The following is a 25,497-nucleotide window of genomic DNA, read 5'->3' on the forward strand; positions in this document are numbered from 1 at the left end:
CCAAAGTGTCTTAGATGATTTAAGCAAGATTTATTTAGGGTTCAACAGCCGCAACATAAATTAAGCCTGAAATAACATCAACGCGAATATTATATTTACGTAGAGTGATCAGTCTTTGATATTGAACCACGTCATGTTACTTTATAATTAAAACGTACTCGTGTTTAAGAATTGCTACTTTTGTAGATATTTAAAATCTCGAAAACGGCTTCATACATATAATTATGTAAAAAAACTTGCAGAATCACATACTTAGCGTATTTTGTATTCGTTTGGCAATGGCATGTAATGGATTTGTTGGTACACGATTTGTTGTAGTACAATCGACGTGTGAATTGTTCTAAATCTATACATCTATACATATAAATAAAATTGGAGTGTCTGTTTGTAATATTGAAAGAACCGTTTTTTACTACATGCATATGAATCTATATACGATACATACACCAAAACAACATTTTTTACAATTTTTGTCTGTATGTCTGTCTGTCTGTCTGTTTGTTCCGGCTAATCTCTGAAACGGCTGGAGCTATTTTGCCGGGACTTTTTTTGGTAGATAGCTGATGTAGTAAGGTGTAACTTAGGCTACTTTTTAACCGACTTCCAAAAAGGAGGAGGTTATATTTTACTTTTTTCTATGTAGTCGCAGACGAAGTCGCGGGCAACAGCTAGTAAATGTATATAGAACCTTTGTTGCAGTATACATCTTAACGAATAAATAGTGGCATATACAATGGTATATGCCACTATTTATTCGTTAAGACTGGGTTGCACCAACTAACTTTGACTTTAACCTTAACTATAACCGGAAAAATTGACAGATGTCGTATGAGAATATGGGGTGTTTGGATGCCATATTTAACTTTAACTATAACCACGCCTCTGATGCAACCCAACCTAAGACGTATACTGCAAAAAAACGTGCAGGAAACATGCAGGATTGTGCCGTGTGAACCAAGTATTCGCTGTCGGCCGCAACTTTGTTATGCCGTAGTACACTTATTGTGAGCGGAAAACTATCCTGTATTTTTCCCAAGGATCAAAGCAAAGGAAACAGACAGATACACTATTGCATGACGTAATAGAGTCGATGATCGCCATGATGATTGCCGTGCATCTATAGAACTCGGTCACTCAGAAATCAATGTTTAAAATATCATTATAATTATAGGCTAGTCTAGATGATATTAGGGCTAAATCCAAACCAATTACATTAGGTTTAGCCAATAGATTTTATCCGCATTTTTTATGGTAACGAAGCAATAAATCAACGCAGTTTTAAACAAAGTATCCGGCTTCCATTACAGCATTATGGGCTGACCTCGTGGCCGCAGTCTCTCATGAACATCCAATTAGTTGGATAAATTGCTTCAGAAGATGAGTTACTACTATATTCTACTGTTAAGTTTGTTCACAATTTAATTCCATGGAAGTAGGTACACATTCTACGAATTGAACAACATTTTCTTAAATATTTTGCTTTGGGTAAAATTTTACCCCGAGTAAGCAGAAAATATAAAATTCGGTTTAAAAAATAAATAAAGTTTATTAAGAAATTAATAATATAAAATTATTCAAAGAAAACAATGTCTTTTTGATAAAATATGATTAAATTTAATTATGTACTACGATCTAAGTAAAGCAAATAGAAAATATGTCTTTTAAAGGACTTAACATTAATTTGTATTTCATTGGCTTTTAATGCTATAAACTATAAAGCATTCGCTAGTAATTGCCTAAGAAACTCTACAGCTACGACATGAAATTACTTTCGTGTTTAACTATTGGTTCTATTCGATAACTGCCTACTATACTTTCGCATTTTAGCCAACTGCACTGCGTTACTCTGTCTCCTACTATGCAGCGTGTGGTGCGAGTGGCTCGATCGTTCGGACGGAGTCGGTGCAAGATTGTTCCTATCGTCATCATCATCATCAATGTGTGACTCCGCATCGGCCTCCTCCTCTTTTTCCTTCTTAGAGTCTTTAGAGCTTTTGGATCCTGTAGACTCTCTATGTCGCACTGGTTTCACGTTTCCACTGAAGCTGAATATAAACTTCAGTTCGGCTATTAGTTCTTCCCTGAATGGAACCTTGGAAGAAAGAAATCAAAATTTAAGATAATTTGTTAAAAGAATGAACATACATTTTATTTTATTAAATCCAAGTATACGTTTGTTTAAAATAAAATTTATATAAAATTTACCTTCACTCTATGTGACGTAACCCATACATCGAATATCATTTCCACAAACGCGCAGACAACAGCGAGAGCTGATCCAGCTACCAATACAATGAAGACACCACCAACGTTTGCCAGAACTAGAGGTTGAGCATCACCACTCCCTTCATCGTCAGCCTTAAAATGTACAGATTTGATTGTAAATCTAATAACTGCAATGGTAAGATCTATTTTCAAGTAACATAAATTTTACATTACCGTACATGCACCTCCTCCTCGCTTCTCTTTCCACCATTTGTCTTTCATTCGCGCTAGTACACCTTGCTCTTGTAGTTGCAAGATTGATTCGCTCATTGGTTGTCTATAAGGTGAATCTGTAAGAGACGTGTAATTTAGCATTCTTTAAATCTTACTGAAAATTATATTCATTAATTTTCTAAGAACATTTGATCAGTAAGTTATTGAGCTCTGCTTTGCTATATCAGGGAAAGAAAATAGAATAGAAGCTGATTGTGACTCAAAATTCTACGTACTTTTTTTCATGGCTATTCCATATCCTTTACTATCCAACAAGCCACCAACTTGCGCTACATCACAATTTCGCTCAACAACGTATTCTATCGAGGTAGACTCCATCAAGAATGCGTAGTTCTCCTTATCGGATTTAACCCTACAAAAAAAGGAAACAGCACGATTAATATTCTTTATTAGGTAGAAAATATTTTTCTTAGTATGATTATTTATGTGAAGTTCACCTCATTAGGCCTTCATCATTTGTCTTCGTCCAAAGTTCCGGATGCGAGTCCAAGTATCGGTACATTTTTTGGTACAGCAAGTTATCTGATTCCTGCAAAACAAGATAGGACTTAGTAGACATGTTTCTGAAGTTTCGATTCATTGCCTGTATAATAATGGCCCGATTATTACACACAAAAATATTAACACGGTATTTTGTGCGGTATACGTAACAATACGATCACGCAGTAGGTGATCCATTTTCATGCTTCCCTTATGTTATTACATTCATAACATTATTGGCTATCAGGAACATTTATTACAACAAATAAAGCTCTAATGGATCGGCAGTAATCCTGTACCGCATCTCATAAATAAATGTGGGCAACATAATTGCAATTTATACAATCGATGTTATATAAGTAGTTAACTTTATTTGAGCATTTTACCAGAGCTTTGTAATTTTAGTTTTTGTAAACTGGTATTTATATTTAGTAACATACCTTAAAAAAGTTAAAAGTGGCCCCTCCATTTTTAGCCCCATAAACTATGTCGTAGGGATTTCCAGCTAAATCCTGTACATTTTTTATGGCGTAAAATTTTGATTCCACAGTCAAAAACGCAGCTAAATTTGCTGTGTAAGATGACACCATAATTAATGTGAAGAACCACCACAAACTGCCTGCCATTCTAGTCGATACTGCACTTTAAGAAGAAAAATAATTCTATAACTTTATTCAATCAAAACTTTTGGCTTGTAAGATAGGATAGCTTAACCCATTTGTGAGCACCATTCGAACTTGAGAACACTCTAATATTAAAGGTGAACAAAAGTAATTGACATTAGCTAAAAATATCTTACATTACATCAGATGGTCTCTGATTACATTAAAAACTTAAAGTGTCGTGATTACGTTTAGTATTGAAGAATTTAGTCACGTATTAAATGTTTTATAACGAAATTGGTCCAAAATTCGTTTTTTTGAAGGACCCGTTGAGGTAAGTACCTATTTGTGATTATTATATTTTACACGTAATCTGTAAAGCATATTATTAATAGGAAACAGTTATTTTTCTTTAAAAATTAAGTGTTCACAGTCGTATTGGCACGGTAGTTTCAAATGGGTTAAGTTGAAAATGATTCCTGGCAAGTTCAATTTTTAACAGAGTTTTACCTGCCAAGTTAACTATAGATACTTACATTGGTGCTATTTCAGAACCTTGAGTAAGAACACTACCCAAAGTAAACCAAAAAGAATTGGCAAGAGTGAACTGATTGTCCAAAGTTTCGGGCTCTTCAATACAAGGATATGGATTTTGCCATTCTTCTGGAGCAAATCTTCCTAACAGGAAAAGAAGAAGTGATACTCCGATGTAGGCCCCGATTATCCAGCCCCAAACCTAAAATTAATGTATGTAGGTAATGGAAATAATATTAAGTTAATAAAATAATCTAAAATAGGTACAGTACCTGATACGAAAATGGAGAAATAAATGAAAAGAGATCAGGTGGTTGTTTGGTTGGCTTTTTGTATAATATTGTGATGCCCAAGTTCATGAAAGGACTTGTGAAATCTACTGCTCTTTGTCGTTGAGAAGTTATTGATAAATCGGTGATAGCAAAATCGGCAGTCTGAAAGAAAATTTTAGAACATTAGAATTGTAATTGTCATGAAATACAAAATATTAAAATGATTTGAAATAACGAAAATTAACACTTACTCCTTTCATTATCTTTTCCATCATGCCATTCCATTTACCAGTTTTATTATCATAGGAACCATAAACTCCGTCAGCTTGCAATTCAAAGGTATAATTAAATCCATTCATTTTTGCTAACTCAGCAATGATTTCTATACCGAAGCCCTCATAACGATCGTTACCTTCAAGCTTGTTGGCAGATTCTTTTAACATGCCATACGGTGGGCTCTGCAATAATAATATATTACTAGCTGTTTGACCGAGGTTTGCTCGGTATCCGATGAAAATGACATTTTTTAGAAATGATTCCTAGCTAGATCGATTTATCGCCCCCGAAACCCCCGAAAATTTTCATGAAAATCGGAGCCGATTCCGAGATATATATATATATATATTTATATTACACACTGTATATATATATATATATATATATATATATATATATATATATATATATACAGTGTGTAACAAAAATAAGTGATAATACTTTAGGGTGTGTACGTGTTCCTTGTAGAGAGTTCACTGTGAAAGTAGCAGCGCTGAAAGATGAATTTTTTTTTTCACTTTTGTATGGGCAAGGGCCCGAGCGTCACGAGTTTCCCCATACAAAAGTGAAAAAAATTAGTAGTAGGTAAGTACTTAAATATAATATAAAACAGATATTTACTAGTTTCATATTAAATAGTAATTATTAAATTATTTAATATAAGGAGTTGTTTATTTTTTTATCAGAATAAGATTTAGGAAGAGATTATTATTAGAAGATAAGGAAATTTTAGACTGACCAATGCGGTTAATATAAGAAAGTGTTTTCCTTTCATAGAAGTGCTGCCTTCCTCTTCTACTGGTGGAACAACTTTTCGGGACACCATATAACCGTCTTCCAATGTCCAAGTTCCAACCTGAAAATGCCATTCCTTTAAATAGTTAATGGAATCAGGCGTTACTTTGCGGAAATCCATAGTTTAAATTTAGTTTGTTATTATTTTTAGCAATATTCCGCGAAAACAACTTCCACCTTTAAGTAAATGAGTGAGTGTACGCATAGGCATGCGTACAGCACCTCCCTCCTCCCACACTGCCTATGCGTACACTCGCATGCAAGAACTTGCAAACACCACCACCACACAAGCAATAATGTTGGCAAATCCGTGCAAGGCCCCTCACCACCATGCAGGTTGAAAACCTCGACGCGCGTTTCGCCCCAACACCGGAGCATCCTCAGGATGTGGACTCTACGAACAACGTCCGTTAAGTGCCGCCAACGGCCAAAACACCGCCTTTTATACACTATCGAGCCCCGCTACTATCCCCACTACCCCCACTACTCTCACTAGTACCCCCCTACTAGTGGGGGTACATGCGAGTGTACGCATAGGCAGTGTGGGAGGAGGGAGGTGCTGTACGCATGCCTATGCGTACACTCACTCATTTACTTAAAGGTGGAAGTTGTTTTCGCGGAATATTGCTAAAAATAATAACAAACTAAATTTAAGCCATTCCTTTAATTAATTAACACGTTCTCTGCCGGTAGTACAAACAAGAAAAATTACAAAAAAACTTTTTGGTCGAAATAGATGTATTAGGTCAAGACTTAAACCATGACACCATTTAGGGCTCGATGGGGTGCAGGGTTCCTGAGGTATATTAAAAAAAACCCTTGAGGTCATATGTGACCTACGCGGCGCTGTAGTACGGAAAGTACGCAATCTTTATCACCGCGCCGCTCCGGTCACGTTTCCGGTCACCGCAGTCTGTCTGTCTCCTGGGTGTAACTCAATGACCGCTATGACTAGACTTCTGAAATTTTCACAAATTATGTATTTCTGTTGCCGCTATAATAAAATTAATATATAGTGGGTGCTCCCATACAACATACGTAATATTTTTGACCTTTTTGGCTCGTAAACAATAATGGAAACAGCTAGGCACTTGAAATTTTACACTATGCTTAATTTTATCTGTAGTCTAATAATTAATAATAAATTGTTAATACTATTATTGATAAATTAATAAAAAGTTATAGAAACAGTTATTTTTTCCAGTCCTTTGCGTTTTTGCATTAAAATTTTCACGTATAATGAACACAGGTGAATATCATGTGAGAGTATTGCTCTGCAGCGCCGCACCGGTCACTTGTTACAGAGAAATGTACGATAAACGTGTCCTATGGCCTAAGAGTTCGTTTCAAAAACAGGTCTGCTCTGAGGTCACCGGTGCCCTACGTGGCGGCTTGATACAGGTATGGGTCCGGTCACCGGTGACCTACGCGGCAGAGAACGTGTTAATTTATTTATTTATTTATTTAATAATTTATTGTGCACAAGAAATATTCACAAAATAACAATTTACACACAGTAAGACGACACAATAGGATCTGCTTATTTCTAATAGAAATCTCTTCCAGCAGCCCTACGGAGAGAGATTGGATTAGGATAGCAGATATGACGTGCATAAACATGAATTTAATATTGCACCAAAATAAAATAATAGGATAATGACAAAATAAAAAAATTACAAGTACATATATATCGAGATCAACAACAACATACTTACAACAAATAATAAAATTATAAAATATATAATTATAAAATAAGTAATGTAATTATGATAAATAAATACTATATGTATATATAATAATGGTATTTAAATGGATAGAGATTCGAGGTAGTGCTCTTTCAAGCGTCTTTTAAAAATAGCAATGGTGGGACTATCACGAATGGTGTGAGGGAGTGAGTTCCACAATCTGACAGCATGAACAGTAAACGAGTAGGAGTAAAAGTTGGAGCGATGGGAGGGAAGGGAGAGATTAGACCGGACATTGGACCTACAGAGGAGATCAGGAGATCGGGAAAAATTGAATCTATCAAGGAGGTATGGAGGAGATAGAGGATTATACAGGATATTGTAAAGTAGGCAGAGGGTGTGGGAGTTGCGGCGGAGACGGATGGGAAGCCACTTGAGTTTTGAACGGTAGGCTGAGATATGGTCGAACTTTCTCAAGCCAAACACAAAACGTATACAGATATTCTGTAACCGTTCAAGTCTACTTAACTGCTCCTCAGTGGCGTCAAGGTAACAGGAATCGGCGTAGTCAAGGATGGGAAAGATGAGTGTCTGGACAAGGGAGAATTTGGTATGTATACATACCAAAATCTCCCAAATTGCCTCCAAAATTTCCTACCTATAGGTAGGAAATTTTGGAGGTGCCTCAGCGTGTGTAGTGAGAAATGAACTTTTCTGCTTACTTCGGTTACTTGTGGGTTCCACGACAGGTTATGGTCAAGAATTATGCCTAGGTTTTTGGCCGACTTTGTGTAATTGATAACAGTGCCATCAAAAATTACATTCGGTACATTGCATAACCGTTGAGACTTGTATCTGCTGCCTATTATCATAGCTTGCGATTTTCTGGGATTAACCAACAGGCCAAAAAAGCCTCGCCAGAGCGGACTCGCAGCGAGCGTCCCCGAAGATAGGAATCAAGCCAAGTAATCATTTAGTTTCATGAGATTTGCACAAATAGGGAAATAAATAAATTGAATCTATCTGAAATTATTAAATCTACCTTCTCTAATCCATGCGCCATTACTTCTAGTATCTCTACTTCAAATTCGGATCGAAAACCATCTTCGTCAAAGTTTATAATACCACTTAATCCATCAGCTTCCATCTGTAAATATAAATAATAATCAGTTCAATTTTATTATTTTCTTTAGCCGTGTTATAATGCAATAATAATTTATTTTTAATTCTTACCGTTCTAACATAATTTGTAATAGTAGAACCTAAATTCCAAGATGTACCATCATCGCATTTAACACTTGCTCCTTCTGTGAGTCCCATTGCTTTTATAGCTGCTGTATATAACATAACTGCATCGTAAAGTAGTGCCACATCTAGCGTCAAACCATTTTCCGGAATTGCTTCTTCTACAGTTTCGTCAAATTCTTTTACTTTTTCATTGACTGCTGCTATAAATTTTTTAATATCTTCTAAGTTATGATCAAACAATCGTATAGCTAAAATATAAAATACCAATACTCGAGTTAAAATTAAGCCAATTGATGAATTAGTTTTAAAAGTACATAATCAAACATACCGGTAATATTCGAACCACCATGTTTAAAGGGATCGATATTTATTGTTTGTAGATCTGGGTCCATGATGATGTAGCTGTGCTCGTCTGACATGATTCCAACTTGTTGAGCTTGCTCTAGAAATTGCGGTAATTTGTCTCTATTGCATGCTACAAGGTAATTTACTGATCCTGAAGACTTAATAGTTTTTAACTGAGATCTGAAATAAAAAATATAAATTGTGCGCTTTTATAATTTTGGACATGGCGGTAATATCTTCGGTAAAACGATAACATAGGGAATTAAAATGTATCTATGGAAATATTATATTATGAAGACGCTTTAAAATTTCCGTCGACTATAACTTTTTAACGTGCACGTTAAAGGACATGACGACGTCTACACTCTTCTGAACCGCACAAAACGCCCGTGGTGCGTAAAATCAAAAGTAACCTACGTTTTATCGTGGAAGTCGGCTTCCACGATAACGTGACGCCCAGAATTATAAAAGCGCACATAGGTAATGTTTTCTGAAATTAACCAAAAAATATCTTTATTAGGTGTTAGTTGTTACTTACCGATAGTCATCGCTGTTAGGCAGTTGTACCACCGTCATAAGGATTTTGGGTCCTGAATCTATATTCTGAAGAGCCAATATACTATCCAAGTATGGTAAAAGTTCTGCTCCTTCATATATAACTGTATACTCTGTCCAACCCTTTATATCCATAATGTCTGCAAATATCTAAAATATTTAAAGTTAACTAACTACAGTGTTACTTTAGCTCTGTTAATTTCAAATCATTATTTTATTACCTATAATGTTTATTATTGCTAATTTAAATTGATTAATAATTAATTCTTTTCCTAAAATACATATCTGTTAAAAATTAAATAGTATAGGACCTGAAGAAAATATAGAGGTAGTTCTTCCAAATTCATACTGAAAACCATATTTACTTCAAAATAGTTACTTACTTGAGAATAAGAAACATGGTGTGGATACAAATTGATGGCAGACCAGTTACGGCTTTGAACAGTCGTTGGCTCGTACAAAATCTGCGGGATCTCTAGAGCGTCTGCTATAGATTGCACATGCTGCATTGTAGTCGTTGTAGATGGACCCAACACTGCAAATATGCTGCTCTGCATAAATAAATTTGTATTTTAGAAAATATGTATTTAAAAAATTACGTTTTTATAAAGTCTTGTCCTCTAAAATGTTTGTCCCAAATTTACGCTCGGTATTTTTCAATGTGCCAGATAAAGAGAAGCGGCAAATTGAACGAACGAATATTTATGTACTTAATAAATATTATTTTAATAATAGGAAATTGTTGACTATTGATTAATCTTATAACCGAAGCAATACAGGCCTAGAGATTTAACAATTTCATATTTTAGTATTGTAATCGTTTAGAAACCTACCTCCAATAGTGTGCAAAAAGCTTTCTCTGTTTCCAATACATCGCCCGAAGGTGTGCGAAGTACAACAGGTGTAAATGGATTTTCTTCATTCTCTGATGCATCGGCAATAGCAACGTGGAAAGCCGCCTGGAGAACGAAGCTGCTATCATCGAAAATTGCTCCTGTGGAATAAAATTTTGCGTAAGTACTATTTTTATACATCAAAATAAAATTTTCTTGTCTGTATCATCTGAATCTAGCTTTGTTAAAAACTACTTCTAGTACTTAAATTAGCAATGTTTAAAAGAGCCAAGTTACCTATTGGCTCTTTTTAACATAGTAAGTATACTCAATTTTGATTAAAACACGGAAACATGTTTCCTTATTTTAATCAAAATTGAGTCCAACGCTACTGAACTGATTTTGATGAAAATTGGCACAGAATATAATTTATGGTGGACTTATATAACATGGAAGGATATCATGACTACTTTTATCGCTGGAAAAATACAAAAAGGACTTTGGGACTTTTTATGGCAGTAAAATATACGAATTAGCGGGAATTATAAAGCTAGAAAACAAAAACAATTCTCAATAATGGGAGTTGCTGTGTAACGTTGGCAGTAACTAGCAACATAATGTTATAACATGTACTAGCAGTTCTACAGAACTTTGTTTGAACTGTTAATATTCTGCAGCTGGGAATTAGGATCAATAGCTAATAGCAACTGTTGTAACATTGAGATATAAAAGTCTAGAATATTTTAATCTAAACTGTATTGTCTGTGCTTTTTAATCTACCTACTACTTTCTAGCATTATTATCACGACACTAAATGCTAGGTCTCGAATTTATTTTAAATAAAAATTATGTTCAAATGCTCACTTACCAATATTTCTATCACCATTGACAAGTATTATTGATCCTATTAAAATTAACAAAATCAGAGCTATTTGACCTAACAATTTAGCTTTTCTGAGCGAACACAACACCAACATTATAACAAAATATTTACACCACTTCTAATATCTTATCATACCGTTTACAATTTTTTATGGAAAATTTTATTAATCTTTTTCAATTACACATTAATTTCATTTACACATTACTCAATTTACTCAACCACACATTATTTTCATTTTCGTTTCATTATTATTGTTTACTTTTCACGTCATTACATATATTTCTAAGTTAAAATATTTCGATCCATGAAATCGATTACTAGGCACAGTTAAAATACAGTGTATGCTATGGTTAGTGGGACATATAATTGTGTCAGTCTGGTCTCTTGGCAGTGCATGCATCGGCGAAAATAGCTAAACAACTAATCTTATAGACGACTGCACTCTTATAATGACCCCCAAACAAACTGTGTCATCACTTTTAGGTACCAGCTGTCGTTAGAAATGTTAAGATTATAATGTGTTAAATAGTTTGTGAAATTTGGCTGTCAAAACCGTTTATTTTGTCATCATAGAAATAATTACCTATGTGCTTTTCTTAATCTCAAATTATATTCCTATTCCATCGAATTTGACGAAATATTTTTTTCAAACTTAATACAAATAAAAATATCAGATAATTATTATTTTAGAAAAGTTTTGATGAGTTTACCTACATTATCAAAAAGAAAACGAAAGCGCAATGTTTACTCAATAAAATGTCTACGGTATTTTTTTGCCGTATTTTTTGACCCTAACAATTCAGAGCCATCTATAGAATTCACTCGAAACTAACTTTGTTTCTGTTGGGTCTTCAGGTGTCAACTGAAACCTCGCAGGATATGAACACAGTTTTACTGAACTTTCGGCAGATGCCGCTGCCATGTGTTAACTAGTTCACTTCCAAGATCTACAAGGTTGGAACTTATGTCGTGACCATAGTGTTTTTACTTACTTAACTAAATTTGAACTTGCTACTTTTTATGTTTACATGCAATTAATAACTTAAAATCAAGTTAAAATTTAGCTAACAACTTATCAACTTAATACGTGTAAACCAGCCATTAGTCAGGGAGCCCTAGAACAATTTGTTTTTTATTACTATCAACCTAATTTTTTGTGACTAGCTTCATTTTGATAAGACAAACAACATTTTATTTGCGAAAAATCTTGAAAGTGGTAGCTTACAGAGATAGAAAAGATTTCATACTTTGATTTGATAGTCCTAAAATATGGATTGTTCTATTTGTAGGACAATGTTACTATTAAATTATATAACTATTAACCTACCAATATACAAAAAAATCTGCTGTTTAGGGTTCCGTTTTAGGGTACCGTAGTCAACCAAGTTTAGTTGATTGCAGAACCCTAAAACGGAAGCAACCCTACACAGTTTTTTCCTAAGGACCCAAAGTTTTTCCATACACTCATTACACTGATTACACTGACTTAAGAAAGAAGAAACTAAAGCCTAAAGATATTATGACAAACAGATAATATACACTTTTACAATTAAAATTTTACCAAGGATATTCGCCTTTTACGTCTCTAGTGCTATGAATTATATAAAACGGATCCATTATTCCTTGCAAAGTGTGATCATTAATAACAGTGACAATAAGAACCAACGAGTTCTTGGACAAAAAACTTCGATAAAACACCCTTTCACAGTCTTACAAGTTACCGCTATTGCGTAGAGGCTATTTACTTACTTCTCTTGAACAAAAAATTATATTCAGATATGAAGATTCTGGAAAGTAAAGCTTTCTTCTGGGTAATAATTTTAATATTGCTTAAAACTTTTAACGGCCATTCTCCGGAGCTCAAAATTTACGTCTCCCGGGCTTGTAATATATACTCTGTAATATTATCTTATTCAGGTATGCAATATTTTTAAACGGTAGATAGCATCCGTAACTAGCTATTGTCTATCCATAGCCTTCCTGCTCCATGTTGTGTCTAATATACTTAAGTAATTCAGACTAAATTAATTGAAGTAGTGTTCAAAAACAGTGTTCCCTAATTACCGTAACGTGTCCCCACGCCATCTTGATCTCGAAACTTGCTTATAATTTTTATACCATAAATTATATTTACTTTAATCTATTCATCGTTTTAAACGCTTATATAAAACGAGCTTTTGCCCGCGGCTTCTCTCGCGTTAAGAAGTATTATTACATACAAATTTTCATCCCCTATTTGAACCCCTTGGGGTAGGAATTTTTCAAAATCCTTTCTTAGCGGATGCCTACGTCATAACATCTACCTGCATGCCAAATTTCAGCCCGATCCATCCAGTGGTTTGGGCTGTGCGTTGATAGATCACTACCTATGTCAATCAGTCAGTCAGTCACCTTTAATTTTTATATATATGTCGCAGCCGACTGGTTTAAATAGCCGTTCAATCAAACAGCTATCCCTTTGACTGAACAACGCCATTCAATCACACGTCTAGCTTTTATATTGAATATTTTAGTCTCTCAAAACGTTCAACACTACAGCTAATTCAAAAGCCGCCGTCTAATTGAAGTAGTTCAGCGCGCACCGCTACGGCGCTAGGTGCGTTTTATTTACAATATGGCGTCAACTAGCAGGTGTTTGTTGGTGTTTGTGGTTGTTTTTTTTTTATCTTATCTAAAAAACTTTAATTAACTGCTACATGCCTCATTTATAATTGTGTTCGTATTTTTCATTTCTTTAATATTTTCAATGTGGTCTAGGCAAATAATGCCAAACCAGAGAATGGCCGATAAAGATACATTCTATATAATATAATATAATATAATATAATGTTTTTGAATAATGCCAAATCAGAATCACCTTTTTGTTTATTGAAGTGTTGCCCTCAACTTTCTCTCCGTTAAAAATATCTCCATACCGAATTTCATCTAAATTGATATAGGTACCTAACGATGTAGATCCATAGGTCGCTGGTCCAGATCCGGCTCGAAGGACCAGAAATTATAGGGAATTTAATAAAACCACGAATTAGAAAAACTATGGTGCGTCGGAGCGTTCAATAAGTTGAGTGTCACTTCGCGTGCGACTTGCGTGCGGCTTTAGTTGCGACTGAATGACTCACATAAGGAATGTCAGGTTATAGATATCAATAATTTAGATTTTAAGGTATCCACAATGAAAAGAGTTCTTCTTATCTAATTTTTATAAACGACGTATAGCCAAGTTGCTATTTAACTTTTTATACATAAACCCAGCCAAGTTTTTGGCTTCCCCGACTACTGCTTTTATTGAGCAGAATATTAGTCATAGTGTTAACAATTTGGAATATGTTCCAAATATTTATTTAAATTAGATTATAAGACAATGGAGGACATCTCTTGCACAAATGAATTAAGTTCAGGTCTAAATGTTGAAAATCCTACCAATAACTTGATAGACTCAATTTAACTGAGGAAAAATAAATGTAATTTGATTAATCTGGTGCATCAGAATTTACAAGGTATGGTAGGTAAAGAACTTGAAATTGAGTTATTTTTAAAGGAATTTAACATTTATATTATGTGTATATCTGAACATTGGTTCAGATCACATGAACTTATTTTCAATTTCAATGATCACCAGATAGCAAGTTAGTTCAAATCTACTCAAAGACAATGTAAAGGAGTGTGATGTCAATTTTAAGTTTAGAGAAATTAACCCCAGAGATATTATTGATACCTTTAAATTGTTGAATATTAAAAATACTATTGATCTCTGGGGTATGTCTACAAAAATTATTAAATCAATAATTGATATCGTAGCTCATCTAGCAATAATTTTTAATGACTGCATAAAAAATGGTGTTTTTCCTGACTTAATGAAGCATAGCAAGATTGTTTCTTTATTTAAAGCCGGGACTAAATCGGATCCCACGAATTTCAGGCCTATATCGATTTTACCGACCTTTAGTAAAATACTTGAAAAAATTATTTTAAAACAACTACTAGTGCATTTTAATTCAAATAATTTGCTACATGATAACCAATACGGATTTACTAAGGGTCGATCCACAACGGATGCTGGTATAGGACTTTTTTGTAGTATTTTTGAAGCTTGGGAGGAGTCGCAGGATGCCTTAGGTGTGTTTTGCGATCTCTCCAAAGCCTTCGATTGTGTTGTGCATGCTACATTGATCAGGAAACTGCGCCACTACGGCATAAAGGACTCTGCTCTCAGCCTTTTGACTTCTTACCTTAAAAATAGGACTCAAAGGGTTGACGTAAATAGTAAAAGGTCCAATGGAACCAAAATAGAATTAGGTGTCCCACAGGGATCTATCTTAGGCCCATTTCTTTTTCTCATATATATAAATTACTTACCTTATCTAGTAAAGGATAATAATAATGAGATAGTGCTTTTTGCTGATGACACTTCACTTATTTTTAAAGTGAAGCGACAACAGTCAAACTACGACGAGGTAAACAGTGCTCTCTCAAAAATAGTAAGTACATTGGTTTAATGTTAATAACTTACTTTTAAATTCTAGTAAAACTAAATGTATAAAGTTTACTTTGCCCAATATTAGGCAAGTCCAAACCAATGTGCTATTAAATGATGAGAAGATGAATTTGGTAGATAACACTGTATTCCTAGGTATTACACTTGATAGTAAATTACAGTGGGGTCCTCACATTGCTAATCTAGCAGGTAGGCTCAGTTCTGCAGCATATGCAGTCAGAAAAATTAGAGAAATTTCTGACGAAGACACGGCACAATTAGTATATTTTAGTTATTTTCATAGTAGGATGTCATATGAAATCCTTTTATGGGGAAACGCTGCCGACATTAATACAATATTTGTGCTGCAGAAGCGAGCCATACGTTCTATTTATAAAATGTCTACTTTAGAATCGTTGACAGATAAATTTAAAGAAATTGGTATTCTAACTGTTGCTTCTCAATACGTTTTGGACAATGTAATATATGTTAGTAAAAATATAAATAAACTTAAAGTTAAAAGTGATATTCACTGTAGAAATAAGCACAAGCTGGATATGCCAGTGATCAGACTTAGTAGTTCAAAATCTTTCCATCAATAAATTTAAAAAAGTAGTCAAAGAGCGTTTGTGTGCCAAAACTTATTATAAGGTCAATGATTTCATAGAAGATGGCACATCTTGGTAGTAGGATGGCTTCTTGCAAGGCTACTTCTACATTATTATATTATGACTTACAATGATGTATGTTGACATTGTATATAATATTAAGTTACAAAATTGTAAACTTTATTTTAAAAAGAACAATTTTTCTCTCACTTTTTTGGTAAAAAGTAGGACCCGTGCGAGTTTCTTACGCCGGTTCTTCTCGCCAGGGTAGTTCCCGAACCGGTGGTAGGCGTCAGGTAGACATTCTGAAAAAAATTGATTCAAATTTACTCAGAAATAAAACATTTTTTTATTTTTTTTATTTTACTGGGTTGCGACTGTGGGTCCCGGCCCTCAGGGAGTCGGGCTAAGGGCCTGAACCTTTTCCTGTGGGAACGCTCTTTCAGCACCTAATCTTTATTTATCGAAAGCATACAAATCACAAAGTGTTAGCAGTATTTTAAAACCAATACAAAGAGCTTATTATTAAACTTAAGTATAGACCATACATTCAGCAGTCAACACTGTTTCTTACACAGAACTAATTCTAGTTCAACAAGATAGTATAAAATAACCACTTCTCTTTTAATATAATAATATTTACATTCTTGATGTTATATATTTAATGTTCAAAAGCAATTTCAATTTTGTAAATTCACGCCATATTTGGTTGTATCACAACCAGTATCCAAATCCACACCTCACGACAGATCAAAATATCGAGTTTTCACAAAAAACTCGATATTGTGAGGCCGTGAATTTAAAAATCGAATGGCTGTGAGCACGACACATTTCAATTATCACGTGGGCCGTGGCACCTGGGGCGGTGACACGGTTTGAGCTCTATGGCTGGCCCACTTTCGCCTCCACTCAAATTGTTGCACTAATTGATTGAATTTATTGCTCAAAATTTCTTTGTATCGTTACATTAAAATTCAGTAGGTATGTACAGAAATCCAAAAAGAATATCTCTGGCTTGCATCGCTTTTCGCAATTATAGCCTGAAGCTACATTCTGGGCCCATAAACGAACCACTTTCAATAATTTTGCTGTCAACATTATAAGACAAAAATATATGTATGTGATTTCACACGAGGCATCAATTTAATTATTATAATATTGTGTGACTCTAATTTTTGCTATATTTAGCTATAGCTTTAAGCTTTCTGCTGCCCTCAAACCGCGGTGAAAACGTAATGGTTGTTAATTGCTCATTACAATAAATTACAAGCCTTTTTTAGGGTTCCGTAGTCAACAAGGAACCCTTATAATTTCGGTCTGTCCGTCCGTCTGTCTGTCCGTCTGTCCGTCTGCCCGTCTGTCTGTCCACGGTTTTGCTCAGAGACTATAGGACCTACAAAGATGTAATTTGGCATGAATGCACATTATTAATTATGCCGACAAAATGGTACATGAAATCTTAAAAAATATTTTTTACCTAATTAATAATTTTTTTTCGCGTCCACCCCATCGTCTGGGGTGTCGTAGGATTGGTTTTTAAAAAATATTATGAGTATTTATAGATAATTTTCCGATTAAGGGATCCGTTTGTGAAATATTAAGTTTTAAAATGCAAAAAATCGTTAGAGTCCAGTGTCCCTCCTTCTACCAGCTAAACGGTTGCTTCTGAAAATGTGGAAAAAATCGCGGGAGTAGCAAATATGCTGAATTTAAAAGGAAAACTATCACGGCTAAGAAGACTTCATAAGTTATTGAGTAATAGTCGATCAACTAAAAAAAATGTACTCGGCGAAGTATATGGGATTTTTTCGTTCAAATTCTTTTGAATGTAACTGAGATGATGTTGTTAGTAGTGTAAAACACGTTCTAAATGTACATTCATTGACCATACAATAATTGAAAAAAAACTAGCGGTACTACGGAACCCTTTATTGCACGTGGCCCGACACGCACTTGGCCGGTTTTTTATTGTAATTATACAAAATACTTTCGTTGCTCCTTTTTTCCCCGCGTTTCATTAATTTCGTTTGAAATGAATAGGTACCATCATTTATCTTGACTCTAGGGTCTTGCGTCTCTTCTTGATTAATTTTACTCAGATTTTTTTGTTATGGAGATTCTACACTAATTGAATCATTAAGGTAAAAGTTTGTTAGTGTGTTCACGGTAAACTTCCGAACAAAATATAACATGTGTCATGAATTAGTCATTCACGCTCTGGATTACTATAGTAATTAAATTACAAGTGGCTATTTTTTCTAAAAGATCAGTGTTTTATTAAGTTTCAGTAACTAAGTTTGAAAAAGCAGACCTGTCACTGTAATAAACAAAAATTACAGCTTACAAGAGACAGACTTGTATTATATTATAATAATAAACAAAAATAATTCGGAATAAACATTTCATTCAATCACTCACATAATAAAAGTGTATCTAATTATAATATTATAATATAATATTATAATTAGATACACTTTAATTATATTATATTGACGACAAAATATATTACTTCACAGATAAAATTATTATAATATATCAGGGTCATATCTAAGATCAGTATACTTCATATAATATGTGTTACCATAACACATTAATTTTAAAAGATATTTATAACAAACATATTTCCAACAAATGCCATAACATAAATAATGTTACCTCACTCTACTGGAACATTATAGTACACGCCCTAAAGTGTAAATTACATGTGGTCTTGCAGTTAGACCGGCAAGTACCTATTACACCATCAAAGAAGGTAGGTCAAACCCTCATTAATTACGTAAAAGGGCGGATCTCTGGCCGCGTCTTATGAACTAAGAGCCCTTAGAACCTTAAACGCTTAGTTAAAGCCATTTACATGAACCATAAATTAAACATAATTTTAACTAATTTGCACATGTTTATTATGTATACGGGACTTGCAGTCATAGAAAATACTGATTTAAACTAAATTCCAATATAAGGCCGAAAAACCACCACCACAATAAATCCAAAAAAGGTTTTTTTTTTAATATTTATATTCTAAGCATCTTCCCTCTAAAAGACTAAATCTGTGTTATGTACCCTTAGTTTTAATAACATTTTGTCTGCAGAACGTTGCAACATTCTTTGACGTTTAATTTTAGATTTTCCAACGTTATTTTCTTAGTGTTCATGAATACATCTTTCTATTCTAAAGCAGCAAAGATAATAAAGGTTGGAGATAAAATTTTGCATACAAATAGTTCTGGAACGCTGCGGCTGGTCGTTATACAGAATCTGTGGTTCCTGAGGGATGGCCGGCCGTAGTTAGCACGGAGTAAGCGAGCCGAGAATAGCCTGACTTTGAATATCTATCACTGTATTATATTTTGTGATCCATTTATTAGCCTATGTTATATTATGTAATATTATAAATGCCGGTAGATTGTTCGATTTCTTATCGCGGAAAAACGAGACAGAATAGCTTATTTATCTATATTTTATTAATACGTGAGCCAAAAACTTTGTATCCCTTTTGAAGAAAAATGGGGAAACGTAGGTGAATGAAATTTTGCACAGTTATAGTTTATACGATGAAGGAGTGCATCGAGCTAATATTATTTTGAAATTATGTTTTTATAATACATTTTTTAACAAATAAAACATTACACACACTACAACACACACACTAGGAAAGATGACAGATTTTTGAGTGACAAGTACGTAAAGACGTACGAGTTATTTATGGTTGATGTCTTTTGACAACAAGTTGACAAATTGAAAATGGATTATAGTTTTTTTTAATGAATCTTAGATACTATTAGACAATGTTTACACGGCCAGTCTGAGATCAGCTGAGTCAAATATAGGTAGTAGTCCTAATGTCGTTGAAACGGTCGAATTTCGACCATCGGGCGATCTCTAGTCTATTATAAAGTTTGATCGGAAAACTATACCTATAATTGAAACAGCGCTTGCGCTGTGTTTCGCCGAGTGAGTGAGTTTACTGGAGGCCCAATCCCCTACCCTTTTCCCTTCCCTACCCTCTCTTATTTCCTTCACTACCCTCCCCTATTACCCTATTCCCTCTGAAAAGGCCGGCAACGCACCTGCAGCTCTTCTGATGCTGCGAGTTCGTCACGTCAAATACCTGACTAGAAAGTTAAAGCTAAAACAACCCAAAACATAATATTCTTGTTAAGACCGTTAAAAGTTAAAACTATGTACTAATTATTGTATTTAGCATAATTTAGAATTATGTTAAAAGGTCTCTGGCCACGGTCGGTCTTAAAGTTCTTTTTTTGTTTTTCAGAAAGTAAATACATAACTAAAACTAAATATTCCACCTATTTGAAATCTCATTCGACTACAAATCATCTCATTTAACTAAAACTAGCTATTTGACTGGTATTCCATAAAACACGAATAAAAAGAAATTTTCTGAAAATGATTCCTAGCTAGATCGATTTATCGCCCCCGAAACCCCCTATATACTAAATTTCATGAAAATCGTTGGAGCCGATTCCGAGATTCCAATTATAAATATATATATATATATATATATATATATATATATATATATATATATATATATATATACAAGACATGCTCGTTTAAAGATATAAGATAAAATAAAATAAATAATACTATACCTATTTCAAATGTCATAAAACTTTAAAGTGTCTTTATATTAAAGTCATAAAGGTAACATAAATGAAGCGAGCTTAGCAGATGAGATCTAAGTGGTCTCTGATTTAGTGATGTCTGTGAATGGTGAGGTGGAATTATTTAGCAGTTGTAAGAGCCTTCTAGTTTGTGTCGCACTGACCTCTGGCTTAATTATTGTTTGTATAGGTTAGGTGAATAAGTAAGAGATAATGAAAATGTTTTATCATCTTCATGTTATATCTTAATATATATATTTCTTGTGTGCGTGTGTATGTGACTGAACTCCTCCTAAACGACTGGACCAATTTTGATGAAATTTTTTGTGTGTGTTCGTGGAGATTCGAGAATGGTTTAGATTTACAGTTTGGTCTACTGGAAAATGTTTTTTCAATTAATTTCTTATTTATAAGGAGTTGTTGATTTTGGAATGTTTTACATTAGATCCGGCGGACGGCGCTATCATCGCATTCAATATTATTCTATTTCAATTTTAGTTTGTCCTGACAGATGGTGCTACGATTAATTTGAAAAAAAAATTATTATTCAATTCATGTGCTGATTAAAATATTAAATAAATAACACATAGGCTACAATTTTAACCGACATTCAAAATGGGGGAGGTGTTATGTTCGTTTTCTTATATTCAACGATTACTCCGCCGTTTGTTAACCGATTTTCAAAATTTTTCTTTTGGTATATAGGCTATCATCCCAATTTGGTATTATATTCAGAAAAGTGGTGATGTGATGAAGGATCCATAAGTAATCGAGGGAACTCCTCAAAACTTATAGGGAAACATATGGTGACTTCGGTTTCGTGAGAAGTATTCTAAGCATAGGCTACCAACAAGTAAGATTTTGCACCGAAATATACCTGGTATACCGTGGTTCGGAAGGTGCTGAGAGAATTCCTGATTCTTTATAGATACAAGTTTGGGAGTTTCGGCGTTGTTTTAAGAACAGAAAGCATATGCTACTATGCAAATTACATTCTTCATCATCATCATCATCATCATCATCACTACCATATTATACCATTTCATAGTCTTTTAGATCGAGACTCGAGTTTGTCAAGCGATAATTAAAAAAAATCTATATCTACCTAATATTATAAACCTGAAGAGTATGTTTGCTTGAACGCGTCAATCTCAGAAACTACAGGTCCGATTTAAAAACTTATCTCAGTGTTAGATAGATCATTTATCGAGTAAGACTCATCATTTATCGAGAAGGTTATATTATATTATTACTCTAAGACTAATACGACAGAAGAAACTCAGGAAAATGTGGGAAAAACGGGGGAAATATTTTTTATGGGAAAATGTAGCTACGGATTCTGTAAAATTTCTAATTTACGCGGGCGAAGCCGCGCGGGACATCTAGTATTATATAAAATTCTCGTATCACAGTGTTTGTGCGTGAACTCCTCTAAAACGGCTCGACTGATTTTAATTAAATTTTGTATGTACTTTTGTTAAGCCTGAGAATAGGTTTTTATCTACTTTTTATATTGATACTTGAAATAATTTATATAGCAAAACAACAATAAATTATTATCTTATCTTTTTTTATTTTATAAAATAACTAAATGACCCCTTTTAACTTAATGTATCACTTAACGCCTAAACTTTCTCACCAAAAAAACCGTCCCTGGACTTAAAGAAAATTACAGGACTAAAATTTGACAGATTGGTTCAGCCGTTCTAGAATTTTAGTAATGGTGACAACATTGAAATAATCTTTTGATTTTTATCTTATCCAAAATGTGAATAGGCAAATTAATGTTGGTTCTCTCACTAAATTAATCTTGTATGTGCCATCGAGGAAATTAATTCCGAGGCAGTTGACAGACCAACGTCATTTGGACGGATCGTGTCAATTCAATGTCATTTGTGATCTATCGGCTGGATGTGACGTAACGCGACCAAACTACGTAGGTCCCCCATCTGCCTAGGAATCAACTTCTTCGATAGTACAATAATATCTATGGGCGCTTCACACCACGTCAGTCTGGCCCCGTGGTAAGTGCACCTTAGTGAAGGACTTGTGTTACGGGTACCAGACAACGGAAATATATTTAACACTTTTATACTATACATATATTTAAGATTTTTATTATATTATACACATATTTAATACACAATGTTCCGTTAGCGGGATTCGAACCCGCGACCCCCGGCTTGAGCTACCAACGCGCTCACCACTGAGCCACAGAGGTCGTGAACAATGACAAGCATTTGTGTTTTTAAGTACAAAACTTCTACTCAACTTCGAGTTAAATGCATTCTGAGGCTTGGTTACGCCTGAAATAATATTGATAAAGCTGAAACAAAAAAAGGCGCGCGAATGAAAGTTTTACGGAATTTCCAACAATGAGTTGTCATCCGCCATCTTGGCAGCCATCTTGGTACAGTCGCGCTCGTTACCGCGAGGCGTGTTTGTGACTTTGTATTGTGTCGCGACAATTAAGTTGATATCTAGGGGAAGTGTTTTCAAATTATGCAACATGTTTTGCGTATAGAATCTTAATTATTTATTCGCAATTTTTTTTTTCAATATAATAATAAGAATAAGAAGATGAATAATCGTAAAAGAATAATCAATATAATATTAAGATCATGTTTTTATACTCTGTCTAAAAATTTATCTGGCAATAATTTAAAAATAAAACAAGCTATTGCCTAATCAGTCTAATCATAATAGTAGATATCTTCATTTCTTATCAACGATTACAGAGTATTTCTAGAAATAAAAGTGCTTTAAATCAAAGAAAAAACCCAATGATGACTCAAGCCTCGTTAAGTTTAATGAAGAATACATCAGCAAAATATTCACAAAAGGCGCTATAAACCGCTACTTTATTGCAGGATAATATTAACGACATCGCTAAAAGACACTCTTAATTGGCCGAGCGGGCGGTAGGGCTTAGCGCTCTTCCACATTGACGATATAAGGTCGTACTCATTATTATAATAGCTGTTGTGTTGTAATTGCTAAGTTTATTTAAAGATTTTTCATTTATGATCGATTAAGAATTAGTGTATAATCTAAACCATAAAGTTAATATACCTTATTAACTTTGTGGGGAAATTCCGCATGATTACATCAGCAATGTCAAACGCATACTATGAAGTAGACCTCATGTAGACTTTCTAAAAGTAGTTAACTTTGTTAATCTATTTAGAAATAAATATTTTCATTTTATTTCATTTCATTTCATACAATAATTATATAACAATAATAATTATAATTAATTATATCGCAACGGAATTTCGGCATAGTGTGTCATCGGTAATTTAAAATAAATTGCAGGCGAAATCAAGCCGAACTTCCGCCGCGGAAATTCGGCATAGTGTGTGTAAAATAAGTAAGTAGATATATCTATAGAAAATTACTGGAACCATAAAATTGTAATCTCAAGGCTAGTAATCTGAATATAATTAATTAATATTTAATAAGTACTGTCCGCTCTTGAAGTACTGGACCTTAATTTCGGTAAAAAAATTCAGCCCCATATTATGTGAACATTAACACATGTGTAACCTACGTGTCACAAATAAAGACATGTTTCAGCATTGTTGTTTTCTATGTATATAAATTTTAAACTATACCGTTGTCAAAAAATGCAGGAAATCGCTAGTATACTCGAAGCTTTATGTTCAACTTGTATAATGACTAATTTATAGACTGCGATAGCTGCCGCATTATATTTTGTTAAGTGAACGCCTCCATATAATTGATTTACTTCGCTCCTGATACTTTCGTCGTTAGCAGTTCAGATTTACTGCTTGATATTCCAACATGAGCATCACAAAATTTTATAACAAAACTCTTATTTGTTTAAATTTTGTTTGTTATCGTTTTGTTAACAATAAATCTAGGCTCATACACAGTGACGGATTAAGACTACTTGATGCCCTAACAATCCATGCCTGTGGGCGCCCCTATCCGTATCTCAACTAGAATCGGTTTTTGAACCTTTACTCTTCTGGTGCCCCTCAGACGTGATGCCCTAGGCAATTGCTTAATTTGATTAAGGGCTAATCCGTCACTGCTAATACATAAGTACGAAAGTGTTTTGACACATTTATTTCTGTCTGTTACGGCGAAATACTGTATTTTATAAACATTTCTCATAAAGATTTTATCACAGAAAAATTAACGATTACCGTGTGATTAATTTATTTCTACATGTAAAATGTTGTAGGTGAAGTTGTTTGATTTTAAAAAAAACGTCGTTGAGTATTGAAAAACATTTTCACAACACTTCAAAAATTCTCTTCATCAACTTTCATATTGGCACATTCAATAATTGAATGCGTCAAGGAACGCAACGCCAATATTGGGATACGGTCAGAGGGCATGCATCGCGGGCATGCCTCACGTTCGCTGTTGACTGCGCTATAACGCATGCCTTTGATGAACAGAAAAAGGAACAGTGTAGACAAAGCTTATGACACATAGTAATAAAAAAATCACAATATAATATGATTCAATGCATTCAGAACAAACGCTATAATTAAGTTTTGTTGTATACGGTATACCTATAACTCATTACTAGCTGTCCCGGCAAACGTTTTTTTGCCATATAAAGTATTTCGCCCATATTATTTTATTGAAGTGACTAAATAAGTATGTTACCATGGCAACGTCCATCGCTATCCCGCTATCGCAGAAACAATGCAGGTCGTCGTCAGTCTCGAGTTGTAATAATTTACTATTATTTATTCAACAAATGCACTTATCAATACAAAAAGTAGCCAGTAGCCGATTCTCAGACCTA

The 25,497-nt window shown here is 34.0% G+C and overlaps 1 protein-coding gene across 2 annotated transcripts; it reads right to left on the reverse strand.

The window, feature by feature from the left end:
* Positions 1 to 1,653: 1,653 nt before the first annotated feature.
* LOC121733668 (glutamate receptor ionotropic, kainate 3-like) lies at positions 1,654 to 10,201 on the reverse strand. Of its 2 annotated transcripts, none has more exons than XM_042123992.1 (15): positions 9,675 to 9,709; positions 9,275 to 9,431; positions 8,720 to 8,916; positions 8,377 to 8,639; positions 8,186 to 8,290; positions 5,403 to 5,519; positions 4,639 to 4,845; positions 4,388 to 4,549; positions 4,118 to 4,317; positions 3,420 to 3,621; positions 2,937 to 3,028; positions 2,715 to 2,851; positions 2,440 to 2,555; positions 2,206 to 2,358; positions 1,654 to 2,092 (listed from the first exon to the last, which is right to left on the reverse strand). In XM_042123992.1, the coding sequence occupies exons 2-15, from the start codon at positions 9,424 to 9,426 to the stop codon at positions 1,778 to 1,780; spliced, it is 2,418 nt and encodes an 805-aa protein (XP_041979926.1). In that variant the 5' UTR covers positions 9,427 to 9,431; positions 9,675 to 9,709; the 3' UTR covers positions 1,654 to 1,777. The 2 variants fall into 2 exon arrangements, with proteins under 2 accessions (XP_041979926.1, XP_041979927.1); XM_042123993.1 differs by lacking the exon at positions 1,654 to 2,092 and adding an exon at positions 10,125 to 10,201 and having other exon boundaries at positions 2,286 to 2,358; positions 2,445 to 2,555; positions 9,275 to 9,441; positions 9,675 to 9,842.
* Positions 10,202 to 25,497: the final 15,296 nt, after the last annotated feature.

This window comes from Aricia agestis, chromosome 14 (assembly GCF_905147365.1).
Source record: "Aricia agestis chromosome 14, ilAriAges1.1, whole genome shotgun sequence".
NCBI lineage: Eukaryota > Metazoa > Arthropoda > Insecta > Lepidoptera > Lycaenidae > Aricia > Aricia agestis.

Excerpts from the sequence above, each read along its gene's own strand:
- LOC121733668 (XM_042123992.1), bottom strand. The coding sequence starts at position 9,426 with ATGGATATAAAGGGTTGGACAGAGTATACAGTTATATATGAAGGAGCA. Across the intron at positions 3,622-4,117 it reads GGTTCTGAAATAGCACCAAT|TGCAGTATCGACTAGAATGG; the intron begins GTAAGTATCTAT and ends TTCTTCTTAAAG. Across the intron at positions 2,359-2,439 it reads GAGGAGGAGGTGCATGTACG|GCTGACGATGAAGGGAGTGG; the intron begins GTAATGTAAAAT and ends GTACATTTTAAG.